This window comes from Tamandua tetradactyla, chromosome 18 (assembly GCF_023851605.1).
Source record: "Tamandua tetradactyla isolate mTamTet1 chromosome 18, mTamTet1.pri, whole genome shotgun sequence".
NCBI lineage: Eukaryota > Metazoa > Chordata > Mammalia > Pilosa > Myrmecophagidae > Tamandua > Tamandua tetradactyla.
In genome coordinates this window covers 59,684,177-59,703,764 of record NC_135344.1, presented here as the reverse complement: position 1 = coordinate 59,703,764, position 19,588 = coordinate 59,684,177, and the positions used below count along the sequence as shown (strand labels likewise).

Sequence of the window (19,588 nt, the reverse complement as noted above, 5' to 3'; positions counted from 1 at the left end):
TAACCTCTAGGATAACTTCTCAATTCCATTTGAAATCTTTCAACCACCAATATTTTTTTTAATTTGTATTATGTTTTATTAATTTTTAAATTTTTTAAAAATATAACAACAAACACAAACATTCTTAACATATGATCATTCCATTCTATGTATATAATCAGTAATTCACAATATCATCACATAGTTGCATATTCATCATCATGATCATTTCTTAGAACATTTGCATCAAATCAGAGATAGAAATAAAAAGACAACAGAAAAAATTCATACATACCATACCCCTTTCCCCTTCCTTTCATTGATCACTGGCATTTCAGTATACTAAATTTATTTTAACATTTTTTCCCCCATTATTTATTTTTATTCTGTATGTTTTACTCATCTGTTGATAAGGTAGATAAAAGGAGCATCACACACAAGGTTTTCACAATCATGCAGTCACATTGTGAAAGCTATGTCATTCTACAGTCATCTTTAAGAAACATGGCTATTGGAACACAGCTCTACATTTTCAAGCAGTTCCCTCCAGCCTCTCCATTACATCTTGACTAACAAGGTGATGTCTATTTAATGCATAAGAATAACCTCTAGGATAACCTCTCGACTCTGTTTGGGATCTTTCAGCCATTGACACTTTATTTTGTCTCTTTTCACTCTTCCCCCTTTTAGTTGAGAAGGTTTTCTCAATCCCTTGATGCTGAGTCTCAGCTCATTCTAGGGTTTTTCTCAATCCCTTGATGCTGAGTCTCAGCTCATGCTAGGATTTCTGTTCCACGTTGCCAGGAAGGTCTATACCCCTGGGAGTCATATCCCACGTAGAGAGGGGGAGAGCAGTGAGTTTGCTTGTTGTGTTGGCTGGAGAGAGAGGCCACATCTGAGCAACGAAAGAGGTTCTCTTGGGGGTGACTCTTAGGCCTAATTTTAAGTAGGCTTGACCTATCCTTTGCAGGGTTAAGTTTCATATGAACAAACCCCAAGATTGGGAGCTACTGACATTTTATTTTGTCTCATTTCTCTCTTCCCCCTTTTGATTGAGGAGGTTTTCTCAATCCTTTGATGCTGAGTCCCAGCTCATTCTAGGATTTCTGTCCCACGTTGCCAAGGAGGTTTACACCCTGGTAGAGTGGGGGAGAGCAGTGAGTTTGCTTGCTGTGGTGGCTGTCTCTTGCAGGATTTTGTCATATTTATCACCTTCCACCTTCTGGGAGGATCCATAAGAAGATCTCTAGTCCCCCAAACAATTGTGCTTCTTTAGGGGCATTTTAAGAAACCATATGGATCATGGAATTGTATTTCCCCCTTGATGTTGGCTACTAGTAGTGTAGAGTCAGGTGTATGGTTCTGCCATGCAAATGTCTAGAGCTTCATCACTGGCATTTTGTGTGTAAACTTCACTATGGAATTAACGTTTCTCTCCACCTATAGTTTTCCTTTTACTTCCCTTTATTGTTTTTGCTTTTTGGTAATTTCATATTGCTGTTTTCTTTATGTCCTCCTGAGTTGTCCTAAATCCTCCCCCATCATTTTTTTTTAAACGAAATGGTATTTAGATGAATACAAACAATGTATTAATGAAACAGTAAAATATAATCAATGTTTTACTTTCAGTCATACATTTTGTTTCTGTTTAGAATAAACTGCCAAGATGTATTTTGCTGTACTTTATGATTATTCTAAGCATGAGAAATTTGTGTATTTATGTAGAAATATTTCTTATTTAATATTGTTACTGAGTCATTTTGAGAAGAACAATGCAGTTCTTTAGAAAACAGTCAAGCTTTGTGAGCTGGCTATGGCTCAGTTTTAATTTTGCTTCTTTCTAAGTGGATTGTCACAAAGAAGCTCAACATCAAGCAAAATTATTGGACATCAAAGGCTCTCTGAAGAGTGTGCCAGTTTATAATCTCCCTTTTACAATCTGTAACAGACAAATAACTTGGTTTTACTCAACCATTTCCCTTTAAAACTGATTTGAGGGCGGGCCGTGGTGGCTCAGCGGGCAAAGTGCTTGCCTGCTATGCCGGAGGACCTCGGTTCGATTCCCGGCCCCAGCCCATGTAACAAAAAACGGAAAAACAAAATACAATAAAACAAGAAAATGTTTAAAGATGTTTCCCTTTCTTCCTTCCTTCCTTCTCTCTGTCTTTCCTTTAAAAAAAAAAAAAAAAAAAAAAAAAAACTGATTTGACATTTCTTTCCCTAGAGCAAATATATCTTTTAATTATAAAGCCTAATTAGCTATTGTGCTATTTCTTTACCAGATTTTTGCTTGTTTGTTTGTTTCTAGTGACAATAGGATAATAATATGTGTGAGGATGTCTGAGAGTAGGTTCAATTTCTAAATATAGAGGAATTCATTCCGAAGTGTTCCTATGATGACAAATAATGCCTCAAGGCATTCCTTAAAAAGACCCCTTCCACCCACGTTGTACCTCTTTGTAGCCATTATTTCTGCTTTTGCTAAGCGTTCTTACTTACTTTGAGGACAACTGGGGATCAGTAAAGCCTGTTTTGCATCCACATTTCTTGTTCTAAGTCTTATCCTTTAGCGGAGAGACTTGCACAAATAAATTGTAACCTGGCAAACTGAAGATACTTATTTTCACCCCAACCTGTTCTGTAGTCATGCCGTGAAGAAGACCTATGCTCCACTGGCAGGAAAAACAGGGCTGGCTTTTTATAGAGATGGTTTGGCAGCTATTAGCATGGTATAATTTCAGGATGTAGAGCAGGCTACCCACCCTCCAGCTTCTGAAATTCATTTAGCTGGAGATAAGGCTATTAAAAGCTAATGTTCTTGGGAGTGGTGATACAGTGACTTAAACTTACACTTGAGGTTAGCTTTCCATAAGAGAAAGAACAGTGCTGGCAACATGCTCCTGATGGAAAAAAGTACATATGTTATGGACTGGGCCAGTGCTTCATATACCGTAATGTAGTATATCTGAATCATTTATTAAAATGATGATCCCAGTTCAGAAGGTCTAGGATGTGGCCATAGATTCTGTATCTCTAAGAAGTTCCTGAGTGATGCTGTGGTTGCTGGTCCATGGAGCACACCTGGGTAGCAAGAGGCTAGAAGGGCATGTTACCAGCACTGGGCTCACTGGTGAGCTGAGTCAAAGGCTGAGGCCAGCAGAAAGGGGAGTGGAGAAGAAGCATGGACCTTGGTACAAGAAGATGAGATCAAGGAGGAAAAATGGGAAAAGCCTCAAAAAGCCCTGAGAATATTAATTGACACAATATGTTAGGACCCTTGAGACTGTGGCAAAGTTCTCTCATGCCAGGTCATTCTTTATATTCCTCCTCTTTTATCAATAAACACAAATAGACTTTTTTAGACGTGGTGTACACAGTGGCTGGAAAATTAGGCTGGGCTGCAGCCCCCTGCCCTGGCAAAATCAGGCAGGGAAGAGAGGCTCCTGGGTGAAAGGACTTGCAGACTGAGTGGGTTTTCAATGTCATACTCCCTGCCTTGGCCCCATCAGATTCTATTACCATCTCGACAGCAGCATAGCTAATTGCTTAAGAGCACAGACTTTGGAATCAGACAGATGTGGGATTGAGCCTTCCTTTGTTACCTACTAACTGTGTGACCACAGACAAGTTACTCATCTCCCAACTTTAGTTTTGGCATCTTTAAAATAGAAGTAATAGTAGTATTGACATACTAGGTGTGCTGGTTTGAAAGGATGCATGTACCCTAGAAAAACCATGTTTTAGTTGTAATCCCATTTTATAAAGGCAGCCATTTCTCTAATCCCTATTCAATACTGTATGTTTGAAACTGTAATTAGATCAATTCCCTGGAGATGTGACTCAATCAAGAGTGGTTGTTAAACTGGGTTAGGTGGAGATGTGTCTCCACCCATTCAGGTGGGTCTTGATTAGTTTACTGGAATCCTATAAAAGAGAAAACATTTTGGAGAAAGTGAGAGAATCTGAGAGTGCAGAGAATGCCACAGCACCACGAAGCAGAGAGTCCACCAGCCAATGACCTTTGGAGATGAATAAGGAAAACGCCTCCCAGGAGCTTCATGAAACAGGAAGCCAGGAGAGAAAGCTAGCAGATGACGCCATGTTCGCCGCGTGCCTTTCCAGATGAGAGAGAAACCCTGACCATGTTTGCCATGTGCCCTTCCAGCTGAAAGAGAGAAACCCTGAACTTCATCAGCCTTCTACAATCAAGGTATCTTTACTTGGATGCCTTAGGTTGGACACTTCTATTGACTTGTTTTAATTGGGATGTTTTTCTCAGTCTTAGAACTGTAAACTTGCAACTTATTAAATTCCCCTTTTTAAAAGCCATTCCATTTCTGGTATATTGCATTCGGGCAGCTAGCAAACTAGAACACTAGGGTTGTTGTAAAGGTGAAAGCATATCAGTTTTAGTACCTGGTATGCACTAAATCCTTGACAAATGCTAGTTCTCCTCCTTCTCCTATCCCTCCTCCTCCTCCTCTCCCTCCTCTTCTTCCTTCTTTTTTTCCTCCTCCTCTTCCTTTTCTTACTCCTCCTCCTCCTCTTTCTTACTATTATTTTAATAATTATATTTGGCTTATCCTCCTTGTGGTTGTCACCTTCTTCTTTCCCTTGCTGCTGGAACCACCTACCCAGTTTTCCTATTTCTTGGTCCTGTATTTCTCAAGCTGAGCACACTGATCTCAGCAAAAAGAGTTCCTGATTCTGAGACCAACCTGAAGCCCAGGGAGCAAAGCAGAGGAGCCCTGGGCTTCCAGCTCAGTGAACAGCATGTGGCTGGTCTTGAGCTGACTTAATGCCCCACTGCCATGTGCCCTCTGCCTCAAACTCAGTGACTAGGTCCTCTCCACCCCTCTTCTCCTTCCTGGCCCTTGTGTTAGGGTCCTCACATTATTACATTATTCTTGGGGTGTCAAATGCATGAATCAAGAATTAGAATACTGCCTAAGTGCAACCATCACGGAGGAAGATCTTCCTTCTGCTTGGGAAATGTTTGGAAGGTTTCACAAGGAAATGACTTCCCAGTTCTCTTTCAAAGATAAATAGGAGTTTTTTGGCCAGTACTGGGCCCTAGTCATATTGGTGACCAACTGTCCCAGTTTGCTTGGGACTGATGGGTTTTCTGGATTCAGGGTGTTTGGTGCTAAAACCAGGACAGTGTCAGGACTACCAGGATGGTTATTCACCCCTACTGGTTCATCACAATAATCTATCTGGATCTTAGGGTCTTGTTTTCATCGAAGAGTCTGTCATCTTTGGTGGGGACCCTGATAATCTAACTCTAGAATACAGAATGACATTCTGCCAAAACAGTGCTGGCTGTCAGACTGTTTTCTAGTTGCTTATTCTAGTCCTTGGAGTTGGTACCTCTCCTGATTACCTGTTTCGCTGGGGTGAGCCTGTTTTTAGCTCAGAATTTCTCAGAATTAGTCCTTGACTCAGAAAGGGACCCCATGCTCAGAGTTTAACGCCATCCTGAAATTCTTAATAATTTTGTCTTCAAATTTGTTCTGTAAGAAAATTCCAGTGGGACAATGGAGTATGTCCTCACAGCAGACCTACTGGATTAGAATTTCTAGAAGTGTAGCCTGAGCATCTCATCATATATGCTTCCCAGGTACTTCTTATGCACATTTTTGAGAAAGCTGCATTATCATTTTTGCCCCCATCTTGCCTTGAATGTCAGTGACAGAGCACCTCTTCTCTATAGTCATCGTCTATGACAGCTTGGAATATGTGGGTAAAAGGAGAAAGAACCCAACATCTCTGAAATCTCAACTTCTAGCACTATTGATTTCTACCTTAGTGGAGAGAGTGGGGCACATATGGTATGGAATCGGGTCCTCTAAACATCATTATCTCAGTATTTCTAGCAAAAGACTCTTGCTCACCAGGATTTCCACCTCTTGCTGAACAAAGTAGAGCTGACTTCCCGTCTCTTTGAAATAAATGATGACCATGTGACTAACTTTGGAACATGATATAGCACATTCCTTTCCCTCTGTCCCAGTTGTGCTTTATCTAGTAGAGTCTCCATTGTTTGTGTCTCTGAATGAGAAGCACAGGGAGCAAAGCCTACCGTTAATGGACATGCAGAATGGGTGAAATAGAAACTTACATTGTTTTAAACATTGAGATTTTGGCTTGCTTGTTACTGCAATGCAGCTATCCCTTGATGATGGATATAGGCTCCGTTCTAACCAAGTGTGACTCTCTAATCATCCCTAAGTCCTTTGGTGGTAGAGCTAAAGGCAGGCACACAAAAGATAATAGGTTGAGTCTCTGGAATTGAGCAAGAAAAAGCAAAGACTTCCTTTTAGAATTCCCTCAACAGAAACTCAGATTCCGATAGAAGTGTGGTGATGAGATAACTCCATGGAACGATCTTCAGACCTTTGTGCTCCAGAAGTTTCAAGAAAGGACAAGTCTTGGGCTTGGCTTATGGAACGGTCTTGCCAATCTGAAAAGAATGCCAAGAAAGGAAGCAGCCAGAAGGTTACAGGGTCATGGAGCTATAAGGCAGGGCCCTAGGATTTGAGTAGCCTGCAGGGGCAGGGATCAAGCTACCTAAATAGATATTTTTAAGTTCGAAAGTTTTCCTGAAGTTTCCCGAGAGATTTATTTAGATCCTGGCAGTTGAACTACAATGAAAGTTGAAGCTATCCTCTTTCTGCAAGTCAGGCAGTGTTAATATATCTGCTTCTCTTAGCCAGTAGGAATGAGTACAACAAATTTCAATTACAGTTGCCAAAACCACAAGAAGAAAATGATTCCTTCTAGGGTGCCTGTGCTTGCTTGAGTTTGCATTTATAAGGCTTGGCCTGGTCATGTCATCTTCCCTCCTCCCTGAACAAGAGGTGACTCCTGCTGCTGGCCTGGAACCAGGAGAGGGTGCTGGTGGATGTTTCCACAGGTTCCACAGGTTTGCCAAGTTGCTTGACCAGAACACATGGCAATATACTTTTTGTTATTCCTAAAGACTGGAGTACTAGTTTGAAATTGTTATGTATCTGAGAAAAGCAATACTCTTTTAATTCAATCTTTTGGGGGCAGACTTTTGAGTAGGTTGTTTCCATGGAGATGTGACCTTGCCCATTCCAGGTGGGTCTTAATATGCTTCCTGGAGTTCTTTAAGAGGGAGAAATTTTGGAGAAAGCACAGACATTTGGAGAAGCTAAGAAAGAAAATGCCCTGGGAGATGCTAAGCTAAGAGATAAAATCTGAAAGTTGCCCCAGAGAAGTTAAGAGATGACCCCAGAATCAAAAGCTGAGAGCAACGAACTATGAACAAGGACCAGCAAATACCAGTCACGTGCCTTCCCAGCTGACGGAGGTGTTCCAGATGGTGACAGCCTTTCTTCAGAGTCCAGGTATCATCTTGTTGAGGCCTTAATTCAGACATTTTCATGGCCTTGGAACTGTAAGTTTGTAATCCAACAAATACCCTTTGTAAAAGCCAATACAATACTGGTATAGTGCATTCTGGCAGCTTTAGCAAACTGAGACAACCAGTGTTCCATTTGATTTTGTTTTGTTTTGTTTTCAATTTTAGATCATTTTCTTGTTCCCAAGAGAAAGATAACTAATAAACACAGCCTCACCAAATAGAAAATCTAAACCTCCCCTTAACTCTTGTTCCTCCCCCCATTATTTACCCCTTGTGTTGCTGTGGTACTGTTGATGTGTCTGTTAAACATAACCCATAGCATGCAATTGCAGTTTTCTCCCAATACTCTGAACTTATACACTCTGTGTACAAAATTTATACCTTTGAAGTAGTTCATGCAAGAACTTATTTGTATTCATAGTCCTAATCAGTGGATCACATGGGTCTATACAACCCCTTTCAATCATGTCCACCTTCAATGTGGCAATATTACTTATAGACCCACCAGTAAACCATGTTCACTTCTATGTATTCCCTTCCATTTGAGTCCAGCCTCACTCACTAACCGTTCACCTATCTCTAGCTTCCGTGTATCTCTAGGTCCCCTATATATTTTGTATTATAAGCCTCTGATTTTACCTTTACCATGGTCATAAAAGTGGAATCACACAGTGTCTGTCCTTTTGTGTCTGGCTTATTTCATTCAGCATATGTCCTCAAGGCTCATCCATCTTATCATGTGCTTCAGGATGTCATTTCTTCTTACTGCTGCATAATATTCCATTTAATTTTCTATCTTTCAGTCTCCTTAGGAAGAAGTTAGAGAATTTCAGAGACACAGGTTCCCCCCACCACCACTCCATGGAGATGAGCTAATTGTACAGTTTATAACACATTGTCATCCATTCCATTTGCAAAGCTCCTCTCTTACTTTAGTTTTATCCCTGCCCCTTCATCCTAGATCCCCACTCTCATTCCCTCCCCCTTCATGAGCATCCACTCTCATGTCTGTGCCACATATCCTTGAATATGCCAGTGACCTTGATTAGTATGTGCTCCCATGTATTCAGGACACTGAGCTAAGTGCTCTTCATGCAACAGTGCTTTATCCTTGCACAACCCCACATGGTGGGCATGAACTGATGGTTTTCTCCATGGGGAGGAGCTTCAGCTGGGTTACGTTTCTGGCCTCTCTATAGCCAGTCCCTTTTCTTCTGGATGATAGGTACAGATGCAGACCTGACAGATGGCTCTACTCCTTCCCTTGGAGCAAACCTATCAGGAGATGTGTACCCTCTCAGCGTCTCCTTCCCAGAGCCACTTCTAGTTGTTCTAATACACTCCAGAATGATCTCTTGACTATCACAGCACATCTCTTCTGGGTCTGTCCTCAGCAGAGGTAATCCGCATTCTCCCGTATTAGTTTTACCAGAAATAAAAGTGATTTTTTGCCCCATCTGTTTATCCCTTTGTTGTATTTTTCGATTGATTCAGAACCAGATAGGGAGAGGGATACTTTTTATTGGGCACTTTCGAAACGTCAAACATCAGGAGCTAAGGCACAAGGAGATGAAGTGAATCACACAGATTGCACAGCTAGGAAATTGGGGCCTGGTTTCTCAACCATGATACTATGCTGCCTATAAAATAGAGTTGTTTCATGTGTATGCATTGGCTTTTAATTTACCTAAATGTGCTATTACAGTTTTATTTCTTCCTTATGTACCATATATCATGACGGTCCACCTACATGTGTAGGTGTGTATCTATTTCATTGCTTCTGACCCCTAAGAAGTTGATATCTGTATGGTCATTAGGGAGATAACCTTTCACTTAATTTATTTAATATAATTTTGTTTTGGGGGGAATCATATGCAGGTATCAATGAAGTATACTCCAAAAGTCATAACAGATTGCATAGTTCTCAGATTGCATTTTTTCTCCAAGAAAAATGTTATAAACAAGAATAATTTCCTAAGCGAGTCCTGAGACATTCATTTAGTACCTGTTATAAGACGCTGATTTTAAGAGAAAATCTCCTGTGCAACTTTTTGGGGTATGGCGAGAAAAGGAGGCTCCCAGGATTAGGAAAGATTTAAGGAAGGAAGAAAACAGGATGAGAGAGTAAGGGGGGTGGGTAAGGTGGCTGGGAGAATGGCCCAAGGGAGGTGAGAGAGGGGCAGGCCATTGTTTGGAGCCTGGGGGAGACTTTCGGGCTCCACCTACCCTCCAACCCCAGACCCAGAAACATTAGGACCCTTTAGATAGAAAGATTTTGGCTGAGAGGTGAAGGCTATGATATTATGGAGGGGTTGAAATTATCTTTGAAAAATAATAACATAATTTGGAATCTGATTTAGGACAAAACATTATGATTGAGAATTATTTCATGGAAGTTTATCATGGAGAAAAAGATTATAGAAATCATTATATTTTTAGGAGTCGTTTAGTCTAAAAGTATATAAATAGATTCAAGGAGGAGTTAGATAACATGGTTGCTGGTTATTAAAGGTAAGTTAGTTGATCTTTGCCTTGGAAGAACATGACTACATCATTTCCTTGTTCAGTATAGTTTGTTAGACAAATTCTTAGACTACTTATCAGTTCAGTGAGTGAACCGAAAGTTGTACCTAATTGTTTTGGTTTGCTAAAGCTGCCAGAATGCAATATACCAGAAATTGATTGGCCTTTTTTTAAAATACAATTTTACTGAGATATATTCACATACCATGTAATCATCCAAAGTATACAATCAGTGGCTCTCAGTATCATCATATATTTGTGCGTTTATCACCACAATCAATTTTTTTTTACTTTTTTATTGTATATATACAGTATACAAAACAAAGAAAGTAAAAAGCAATAGTTTTCAAAGCACTCTTCAACAAGTAGTTACAAGACAGATCCCAGAGTTTGTCATGAGTTACCATACGATCCTCTCTGATTTTTCCTTCTAGCTGTTCAAGAATATAGGAGGCTAGAAGTCATTAATATTTGTTTTATCATCACACTTGGCGTTTTTTTTCTTTTTACCACAGAATATTTTTGAACATTTTCATTTCTCCTAAAAATATAAGAATAAACATAAAAATGGAAAAGAACACACAAAACATACCATACTTCCTATCTACCCCTATTAGTTTTACTCACCTGTCCATACACTGAATAAAGTGAGGGTCAACCACAAAAGTTTTTTACCATCTCACAGTCACACTGTAAAAGCTATATGGTTATACAGTCGTCTTTAAGAATCAAGGCTACTGGAATACAGTTCAGTGGTTTCAGGTATTTCCTTCTAGCTATTCTAATACACTCCAGAATGATCTCTTGATTATTTGAAATCTTTTGGCCACTAAAACTTTATTTTGTTTCATTTCTCTTTCCCTTTTTGGTCAAGAAGTCTTTCTCAATCCCATGATGCCAGGGTCAGGCTCATCCCCAGGAGTCATGTCCCAGGTTACCAGGGAGAGTTATACCTTGAGAGGCGTATCCCATGTGGCGGGGGAGGGGAGTGAGGTCACCTTGGAGTTGGCTTAGAGAGAGAGGCCACATCTGAGCAATAAAAGAGGTTCTCCAGTGGTGACTCTTAGTCCTAATTATGAATAGGCTTAGCTTCTCCTTTGCAGGAATAAGTTTTAAAAGGGCAAGCCCCAAGTTCAAGGGCTTGGCCTATTAAATTGGTAGTCCTCAATGCTTGCAAGAATATCAGGAATTCCCCAGGAGGGGAAGTTTAATATTTCCACGTTTTCCTCCAGCCCCTCAAAGGAGCTATGCTATTTCAAAACTGTTATGTACCCCAGAACAGCCATGGTCTTCTAATCCAATTTTGTGGGGGCAGACTTATTGTGGGTGGGACCTTTTGATTATTTCCATGGAGATGTGACCTCACCCATTCAAGGTGGGTCTTAATCTTTTTACTGGAGTCCTTCTCCAGAGGGAGATAATTTGAGGAAAGCACATATGCTTGAGGAGCTGACACAGAGAGCAGATGGTTGGAGACAGGACACCCTGGGAGATGGATTGGCTTTTGCGATAGGGATTTATTAACTTACTATTTACAAATCTTAGGTTGTGAAAATGTCCCAATTAAGGCATCAGTAGGATGATACCTGGACTATGAAGACAGGCTGCTGGCTTCTGTGACATCTCCGTCACATGGGAAGGCACATGGCCGATATTTGCTGGTCCTTTGCTCTTGGGTTTCATAGCTTTCAGTTTTGGTTCCCATGGCTTCCTCTGTGTGTCCTCTCTTAGCTTCTCTAGGGCTTTTCTCTCTCCAGGCTCTCTTGGCCTTTTCTACCCTTTTCCTCTCATAAAGGACTCCAGTCAAAGGATTAAGACCCACCTTGAATGAAGCAGGTCACATCTCAAAGTATGATAAGCTAACCAAAAGTTCCCACCCACAACAGGTTACACCCACAGGAATGGATTAAAAGAACATGGCCTTTTCTAGAATACATAACAACTTCAAACCAGCACACTAATTTTCTTGTAAATTAGAGAAAAAAAAAAAAAAACCTGAATAAGAAGAAGTGAGTTTTACAAGGAGAAGCTGGCCCTAGATAAAAATAGTCTTTGGCAGCTGAGCATAGTGATAGAAAGTGGGATTTTATTTATGAAATTGAGTTTTGAGTTCTTGGGTTCCAATGGGCGTCAGCTTATTTAAAAATCACCACCAAATCTATTTGTAAATTATTAGTCATGGGTAAAATGCTCTTGAATGACATATTTTAGTCTTAAGTTCTGTACTTTGAGTCTATTTAGAAAATAAAGATTAAAATATGCAAGGATGAAAGATCATGTCATATGCACTAATATTTTCTTTTTCTCCAGAATTTAAAAAAAAGATCACCCATATAAAATACAGATGTAGGTGTTTTGCCTTCTGTAACTTTCCTTCTTTTTTTTTTTTTCTTGAAGTATTCCATTAAAAAATAGCAGGCTTGTCATTTTCTAAGTTATTGTAGTGCATCAAATCTCCAGTCTACACTCTGGTTTAGGGAATTTACTTCTCAAGCTATTGGATTATTTTTAATCAGGAGAGTTTAATCTAACTCTCCTCTCCTTTCCTGTTGCTTCCCTTATCTTTGCCATGTGCTGGCTTGAATCTTTCTTCCTTAAAAAGAGCGTGGGGTGATGTGGTGCTTGTATTGAAATGCTGGGCAGGCTGTCATCTGGGATCAAGAGTAGAAATTTGTGCTACTACAAAGGGTGCGGTGAGTTGCCTCTCAAAAGTAGATGCTCGGATGATGATGAACATGCAACTGTGATGATATTGTGAATTGCTGAGTGTATGTGTTGAGAATGTTTGTTTCCTGTAATTTTTTTTAATTAATAAAAAATTAAAAAAAAAAAAGTAGCTGCGCGGAGCAAAGGTTCTTATCCTGTGTTAGTGGTTGACTAGGGATTTCTTGAATTCCTTCCTGTAAGTTTCTGGAATTATCTACCTTCCTTCATTCCAGGTGGGCAGGTACTTTTGGGAGCCAGTGCAAGAGAATGGAGAAGCTGAAGGACAAAGTGATTTTCCTACTTAGTATTTTTTTGCATGAGCAGGCACCAGGTATCTTGCTTAGTTGCAAAGCAAGCACACTCTTATGGTGCCAGGGACTGGTTCTTACAGCACAGGTGATGATAAACCAAAAGAGGGAGGTCCCTTGCTGAGCCACTGGCAGATGTGCTGTTTGGATCAGGATTAAAGAGATCTTTTTTTCTGGCCAGCTGAGTTTTATTTTCATCACTGGTCTAGATTGTTTTGATAAGGATTTGTACCTCATTTTGTAAAGATTCCAAGCAAGGTTACTAAAATGAAATTTGATGTTACTCTATGTGCAGATTTCCTTCACAATTAAAAAAATTTCTATAAGCTTGGCTTGTCGACTAAGTCTTTCAAATGGGCACCACCCAGAAAGTAAATTTGTTTGTATCCATACTTTGTGATAACTTGTATTTACATTTTATACATGGATAGTGGTGACTTTTATAATTTAGTTAACAAAAATAAATGTTTCAAAATGTCTCTCACTCTTCATTATGAAGGTATGTAAAAAGCTTCACAATTGAGAAATCTGGGGGACAGCTCCTTAAGCAAATGATCAAACTTTGCATCACCAGTAACAGAACAATCTGGCAACATGTGTCACCTGATGTGATGCACTGAGAAGGAAATGCCACCTATTCTTACCAAAATGTGGAACCTGAAACAAATCATGAGAAAATAGTCAGACAAGTTCACAGAATTTTCTGTGATAGAAAGGATTCGAGTCTTCAAAGTGTCAATGTCAGGAAAGACGAAAAACGTGTGTGTGTGTGTGTGTGTGTGTGTGTGTGTGTGTGTGTGTGTGTGTGTGTAGGGGGCAGTTCTGGATTAAAAGATACAAAAGAGGGCAGTGCAGCAGTGGCTCAGTTGCAGAATTCTTGCCTACCATGCCGGAGACCCGGGTTCGAGTCCCAGAGCCTGCCCATGACCAAAAAAAAGAAAGGAGACTTGACAACTTAAATGCAGTCTGTGACCCATGATTGGATGTTGGATTGAAAAAAATACAAAGGACATTATTAGGATAGTCAGGGAAATTTCAAGACAGATAGTGTATAGATAAGATTTTTGTAAAAATGGTAAAAAAAATTTCTTGCATATGAAAATGTTCAGTGTATGTAGAAGGATGTCCATGTTCTTAGGAGATACATGCTGAAGTATTTAGTGATGAAGTTCTCATGACATCTCTAACTTATTTTCAAAGATTAAAAAAAATGTGTGTGTGAACGAGCATGCACATGAGCAAGCAGATGTGGCTATATGTTAACAGTTGGTGAATTTGGGTGAAATGTGTCTGGATATTGTTGTATTATTCTTTAACTTTTCCTGTAGGTTTGAAAATTATTCAAAATAAGAAGTTGGAAAAATAAATGAGAAAATCCTGCTTTGTGGAATAACATGTTTTTTAAATTATAAAGCTATTAACAGACTACTTTCATGCTCATAAAACTTACACTTTTTTGAGGGAGTGTGCTATTTAATTGAATAATAAGTTTGTCTTGATGTAACTTTAGATACATAAAATTTAGATGCTTTCATATGTCTCATTTTTCATTTCATTTCAACTCAATAGCATTTATTAAGCATCTATTCTGAGGTCTGTTACGAATAACAGATTCAAACAAGTATTTGCCACGAAGCATGATAAATGTTCTTTATTATGGGAGAATTTAGATGTATGTGAAGTAGAGATTATTGCCACCAATTTACTTAACAAATATCTTTTTTTGTGATCATTTTATTTTTATTTATTTATTTATTTATTTATTTATTTTTAACATGGGCAGGCACTGGGAATCGAACCTGGGTCCTCTGGCATCGCAGGCAAGCATTCCTGCCTGCTGAGCCACCGTGGCCCGCCCTGATCATTTTATTTTATTATTTTATAATAAATAAAATCTCAGGATGTTTAAATGATGTACTTAGAGTCATACAGCTGATGGGTCTGAGTCATACAGCTGATGGGTGGCAGGGCAAGGGGAGCTGATTCTGCTACACTCTTAGTAGTTCTACCCTCAAACTCAGGCACCAGGCCAGGGCTCATCTCTGTCTCTGTGCTTGCCAACTTATGCCCACTGCCTGAACTCAGTGGAAACTACACAGCTTTAATAGTCCTTCATCAGTTGTAACAAAGGTACCACACTAATGCAACCTGTTAATGTGTGGGGGGGTATATAGGAACTCAGTATTTTCTGCATGATTTTTCTGTAAACGTGCAACTTCTCTAATAAGAACATTTATATAAGACATACATCTATATCCATATGCATATATTCAAATAAAAACTTTTTTAAAATAAAAAACCATTCATATAGAACATTTATTGAGCACGTATTATGTACAATCTAGGAAGGCCCTGAAATGAATAGGTGGTAGACAGTAGTAAGGTGCAATTTCAGAGCCTTCAGAAAGATAAACTTTGGGAAGAGAAAGAAGATCAGACTGTCCTGCTCACCTTGAAATCTTTTGAAGTCGAAGTGTCTCTTACTCTACTTTTTATGGTTATTATCTGCTTTGTTAAATTATCACTTAAAAAGACTACTTTATGTCTCTACTTAAAGGATCAAACAACAATTTCAAGCCATTTTTTGGTTCATTCTGTTACAAAAGCATGTGGAGAAAACTCAGTCCTTCTCAATCATTTTCCCTCTTATCTTTGACCCCCAAACATTATTTCTTTGAAAATACACAACTCTGTCTTTGCTGTTCTATTTGTAGTGACTTCATAGCCTGGCGCTTTCTGGTTTCATAAAGGGCCCTCGTTAATATCAGTAAGTCTCAAGTGTCACTCATGTGCCTTGAAGTATTTTGAGTGGTCAAAGAGTAAACGCAAGTAACTGATACTGAAAAAGGAGTTTAACATAAGGAACCATTTAAAAGACATCTAATTTGAACTTATTAAGCAGAAGAGAATACATTTATACCTGCTGGGTGAACTGCATGAGCCAGGCTGTGAACCCTCTTTGGACTCGCTTACTCTGCCTCTCAGGGACGTTTTGGATTGGCAAGTCTCAGAGGAAATTTGCTGCTGTGTTGGAGCACATGGCAAGAATTGGCTGCAAGTTACATGCAGTAAAACATATGGTTTGTTGGTGCAAATGGAATCAGAAAAATCGCATGTAGCTTACCAATATTCAGGGCACATAAACACACTGAGGAGTCTCAGAACAAAATCCCTAGGACAAAAAATGAGAGCCAAACGTTCTCAAGTGGATCCTGTCTGACGTATGCGGAAAAGTGAGCTGGTGAGATTATTAAATTAGGCTTGGATGGCAGGCTCATAGAATCAATGGAGAGGCACACCACAGTGTCTCCACCTGCTTCTAGATTTTGGATTTTTAATTGTCATGCTGCTTCAGAGGAATCACAGATTATCTCAGAATGGCTGAAGCTAAACAAAGAAAGTCTCCCTTCTGAATCATGGGGGCTATTTCATTTATTTGGATTATTAGTGGCCAAAAGCCCAACTTTGGAAAAGCAAAATGCATTTAAATAACCCTCAGGATGTATTATAACGTAGATACCCATCTGCAGGCTCCCTATCTTGGAATTTTTTTTTGCTGCTTCTCTAATGTTTTAGTTCCCTCAGGATGAAAATGGTCAAATACCAAGTACCTGTCAGGTCCCATGGCAGAGCTGATGCCCAGTGAGTGGAATACACACAGGCTTAGGATTCTTCCAGCTGTGTGATATAAGCCTCTCGCTTAGCCTTTCTGAGCCACACTTCTCATCTGTAAAGTGGTGTTAATAAAGTCCCACTTTCTAGTGTGAAAACTAAATGAGAGATGTTTGTGAAATGCTTAATGTGGTGCCTGGTACACAGTATTTGTGAAATCATAAACCATTGAATTATAGGTTTTTTGGGGGGAAGGGTATGCTCTGATTGTGGGAGTTTCATGGAAGGGGTTAAGAATGCATTGAATTATTCCTATATCCTAAAATGATTCCTTTATATTCTTTATCTTATTCACCTATCTAAAAGTGGTCTTATTTTGATGTGGTCTGAGAGAGGTGTGCAAATAGTTTTAAGGGGAGTGTATTTGTTCTGATTTTCCAATCTAGAAGTTCTTTAATTTCCTCTGAATTCCTTTGCTACATAATATTATGTGTCTTTTGAAAATTATTAACAGTCTCTTCATGTATTGCTGTATGGTTTTCAGAGTACCTTATGATTTCTAATTAAGTTTACTTCTTGGGATTGGATCAGTTTTTCCAAGTGTTGGTAGACAATAGGGAGATATTGGCTTGAGCCCAGGTAAGCAGTTTTTTAAGATCAAGGGGAAAGTGTTTGACTTGGACAGAATGACTGAATTTAGGGTTTTCAGTAACTGGTATGACACTTTTTCCTTTCTCAGAGAAATAACCTAAAGGGCTTTTCAGGGCACAGGGTCTGAGCGCTTTCTCTCCCCCTAACCAGATGAGCCCATTGTTCCTGAACAATGACCTAAAGCAGAGGTTCTCAAAGTGTAGCCTTCCAGAGGTCCATAAGCACTAGGTCCTCTTTTTTCCCACTCCTTCTCCAGGTGAAGTCAGATTTTCTCTCTGAATTCAGAAGCAGAGGTAAGAATTCAGCTGTCTTCTACTGAGCCAGACATTTAAAGAAATTTGCTAAAATGTGAAGCAAAGCCACTTTTTCACCCAAATATTTTGTTTGGAAAATACAGTAGCTTTTCATAAAAACATCATTGACACTAACACAAATGGTTTTATTATTGTTATCTAAAATGAATTAATCATATATATTTTTAAAATTTCTCAATTTTAATTTTAATATGGTAAATAACGATAGATAAAATACACATAAACAAATACACATAGATATAACACACATAAAAAAAAGTTTGAGTTTCTGGGTTTGGGATGTTAACATTAGCTAGTAGTTTTCAGACTGTTTTTTCTTTTTCTTAAATATATGACTCTTACCATACTACTGTATGTGAAAAACGTAAAGACAAATGTTCCTTAGTTTTGTCCAGGAAAGAAAGCATCCAACAGGGTCTGAACGCTTTCTCTCCACCTAACCAGATGAGCCCATTGTTCCAGTAGCTCTGGTGGGCTTCCTAGGAGTGGGGGCATCATGTTCAGAAAGTCACTGTCAAATCTGTTCCCTGGAGGTTAGGGAGCTGGAAGGATGAGGATAATCCTCTCTCATTAGCAGGTAATATAGATTTGTTTAACAGTTGTGTTCATTGTCACACCAGGCTCTTTTGGAAACATAACATCAGTGTTACTAATTCAAGCCAATTAAGTTTCGAAGGTAGTGGGTAGGAATAGACAGCAAGAAATCCTGGGATCCACCCTGGTGTTCAAGACTGGGAGGGTAAAGAAAGCAGCAGGTACCAGAGCCCCACTTCATCTCCTTCATACTTTCACATGGTCCTAGCCATGGGCGAAAGACTGGTGAAGTGAACATGAAAATTAGTAAGAGGGAGAACAAACAGCTGCTCAGTCCTGCAGCTGTGATCTCTCTAGCACTGGTCATGACACTCTTGGAGACAACTTGAGGTATCACTGTTGCCTCCTGGCCCTGGAAGAACTTGGCACATGATCAGTATTGCTTGACATCAGGCTTCTCTGAATGTACAGACTTGAAGATACTGCATAGGCTGATTGAAAATCAAGGCTACGCTGGTTCAGGTGTGAAGAAGATGGTGATTAATATGTAGATTTGGTGGAGAAAGAATGATGTTGATCTTGTTTTTGAACATAAGCTTGAAAAGCTGCTGCACCCAGATAGAGATGTCTAATAGGTGGTTAGAAATAAGGATCATGGCATAGAGGTTGTGGTTGGATGTGTTGCTTTGAGCATCAGCATCATATAGAAGAGTTCCATGCTGTGGATAGACATGGTGACTTTAATAACTGTACCTCTTTTGTTTCATCAGCTCTTCCATGTGGCTTATGTCTTAATCAAATTTGCAAACTCGCCTCGCCCTGATCTTTGGGTTTTGGAAAGATCTGTAGACTTTGGAAGAACCTATTTGCCTTGGCAATATTTTGCTCGTAAGTAATGTTGTGTACCATGTTATGAGGGGCTTTTAATCACTTGCAACAGAACAAGGCTGTGGATTTAATTAGAAAATTATCTCTTAGTATGCCTAGAGACTTGTCAATTTTAACCTTTCTAAGTTTACCCTCATGATATCCCCCTTTCTGAAGCATGTTTATATTAATTCCAAGGATAACACATGCAGAAGTGAGGTTGAGATGCACTGTATGATAACAGTTCTTGCCACTGTGGAGGGCAGCAGCATATCTATAGCTGGGCCATAACTCTGGTCCTTTTCATTTTCTATGAAATTGGAAATTCAGTTCCATCTTTATGAATCCCTGCATTGTGCATTATTTACTTTGACCTTGTAACCTTCACTAATGCAGAATCCTATGATGAATTGAGATGGGTGCGGATTTTGTCTACAAGGGGTTGTATTTTCCATAAAAGTTCCTCAGAAGGAGAAACTTGCCTAATGAAGTGTGAATTTAGTGTCACATCTCCAAATATTGCTGCCGAAAGGCAAGTGGCCTGAAATGGCATGGTACTTTCTTTCATGAATTAAAAACTCTATTCTAAGATTTTTGACTATAAGTTCTGTTTCTCTCTTTTTTTCTGTTTTAATTTTCATTTATTTTCTTATAGAAGCATGAAGCTTCATGAGAGATTTATAACAAGATGATAATATTTTATT

The 19,588-nt window shown here is 39.3% G+C and overlaps 1 protein-coding gene across 2 annotated transcripts in view; it reads left to right on the top strand.

Annotated features, from left to right (window-relative positions):
- Window positions 1-19,588, top strand: part of LAMA3 (laminin subunit alpha 3) — a 318,755-nt gene that overhangs the window by 64,567 nt on the left and 234,600 nt on the right. For both annotated transcript variants that reach the window (XM_077135789.1, XM_077135788.1), the window contains exon 3: window positions 18,788-18,905. In XM_077135789.1, coding sequence (XP_076991904.1) covers window positions 18,788-18,905 — 118 coding nt within the window. The remainder of the gene's footprint in view (window positions 1-18,787; window positions 18,906-19,588) is intronic.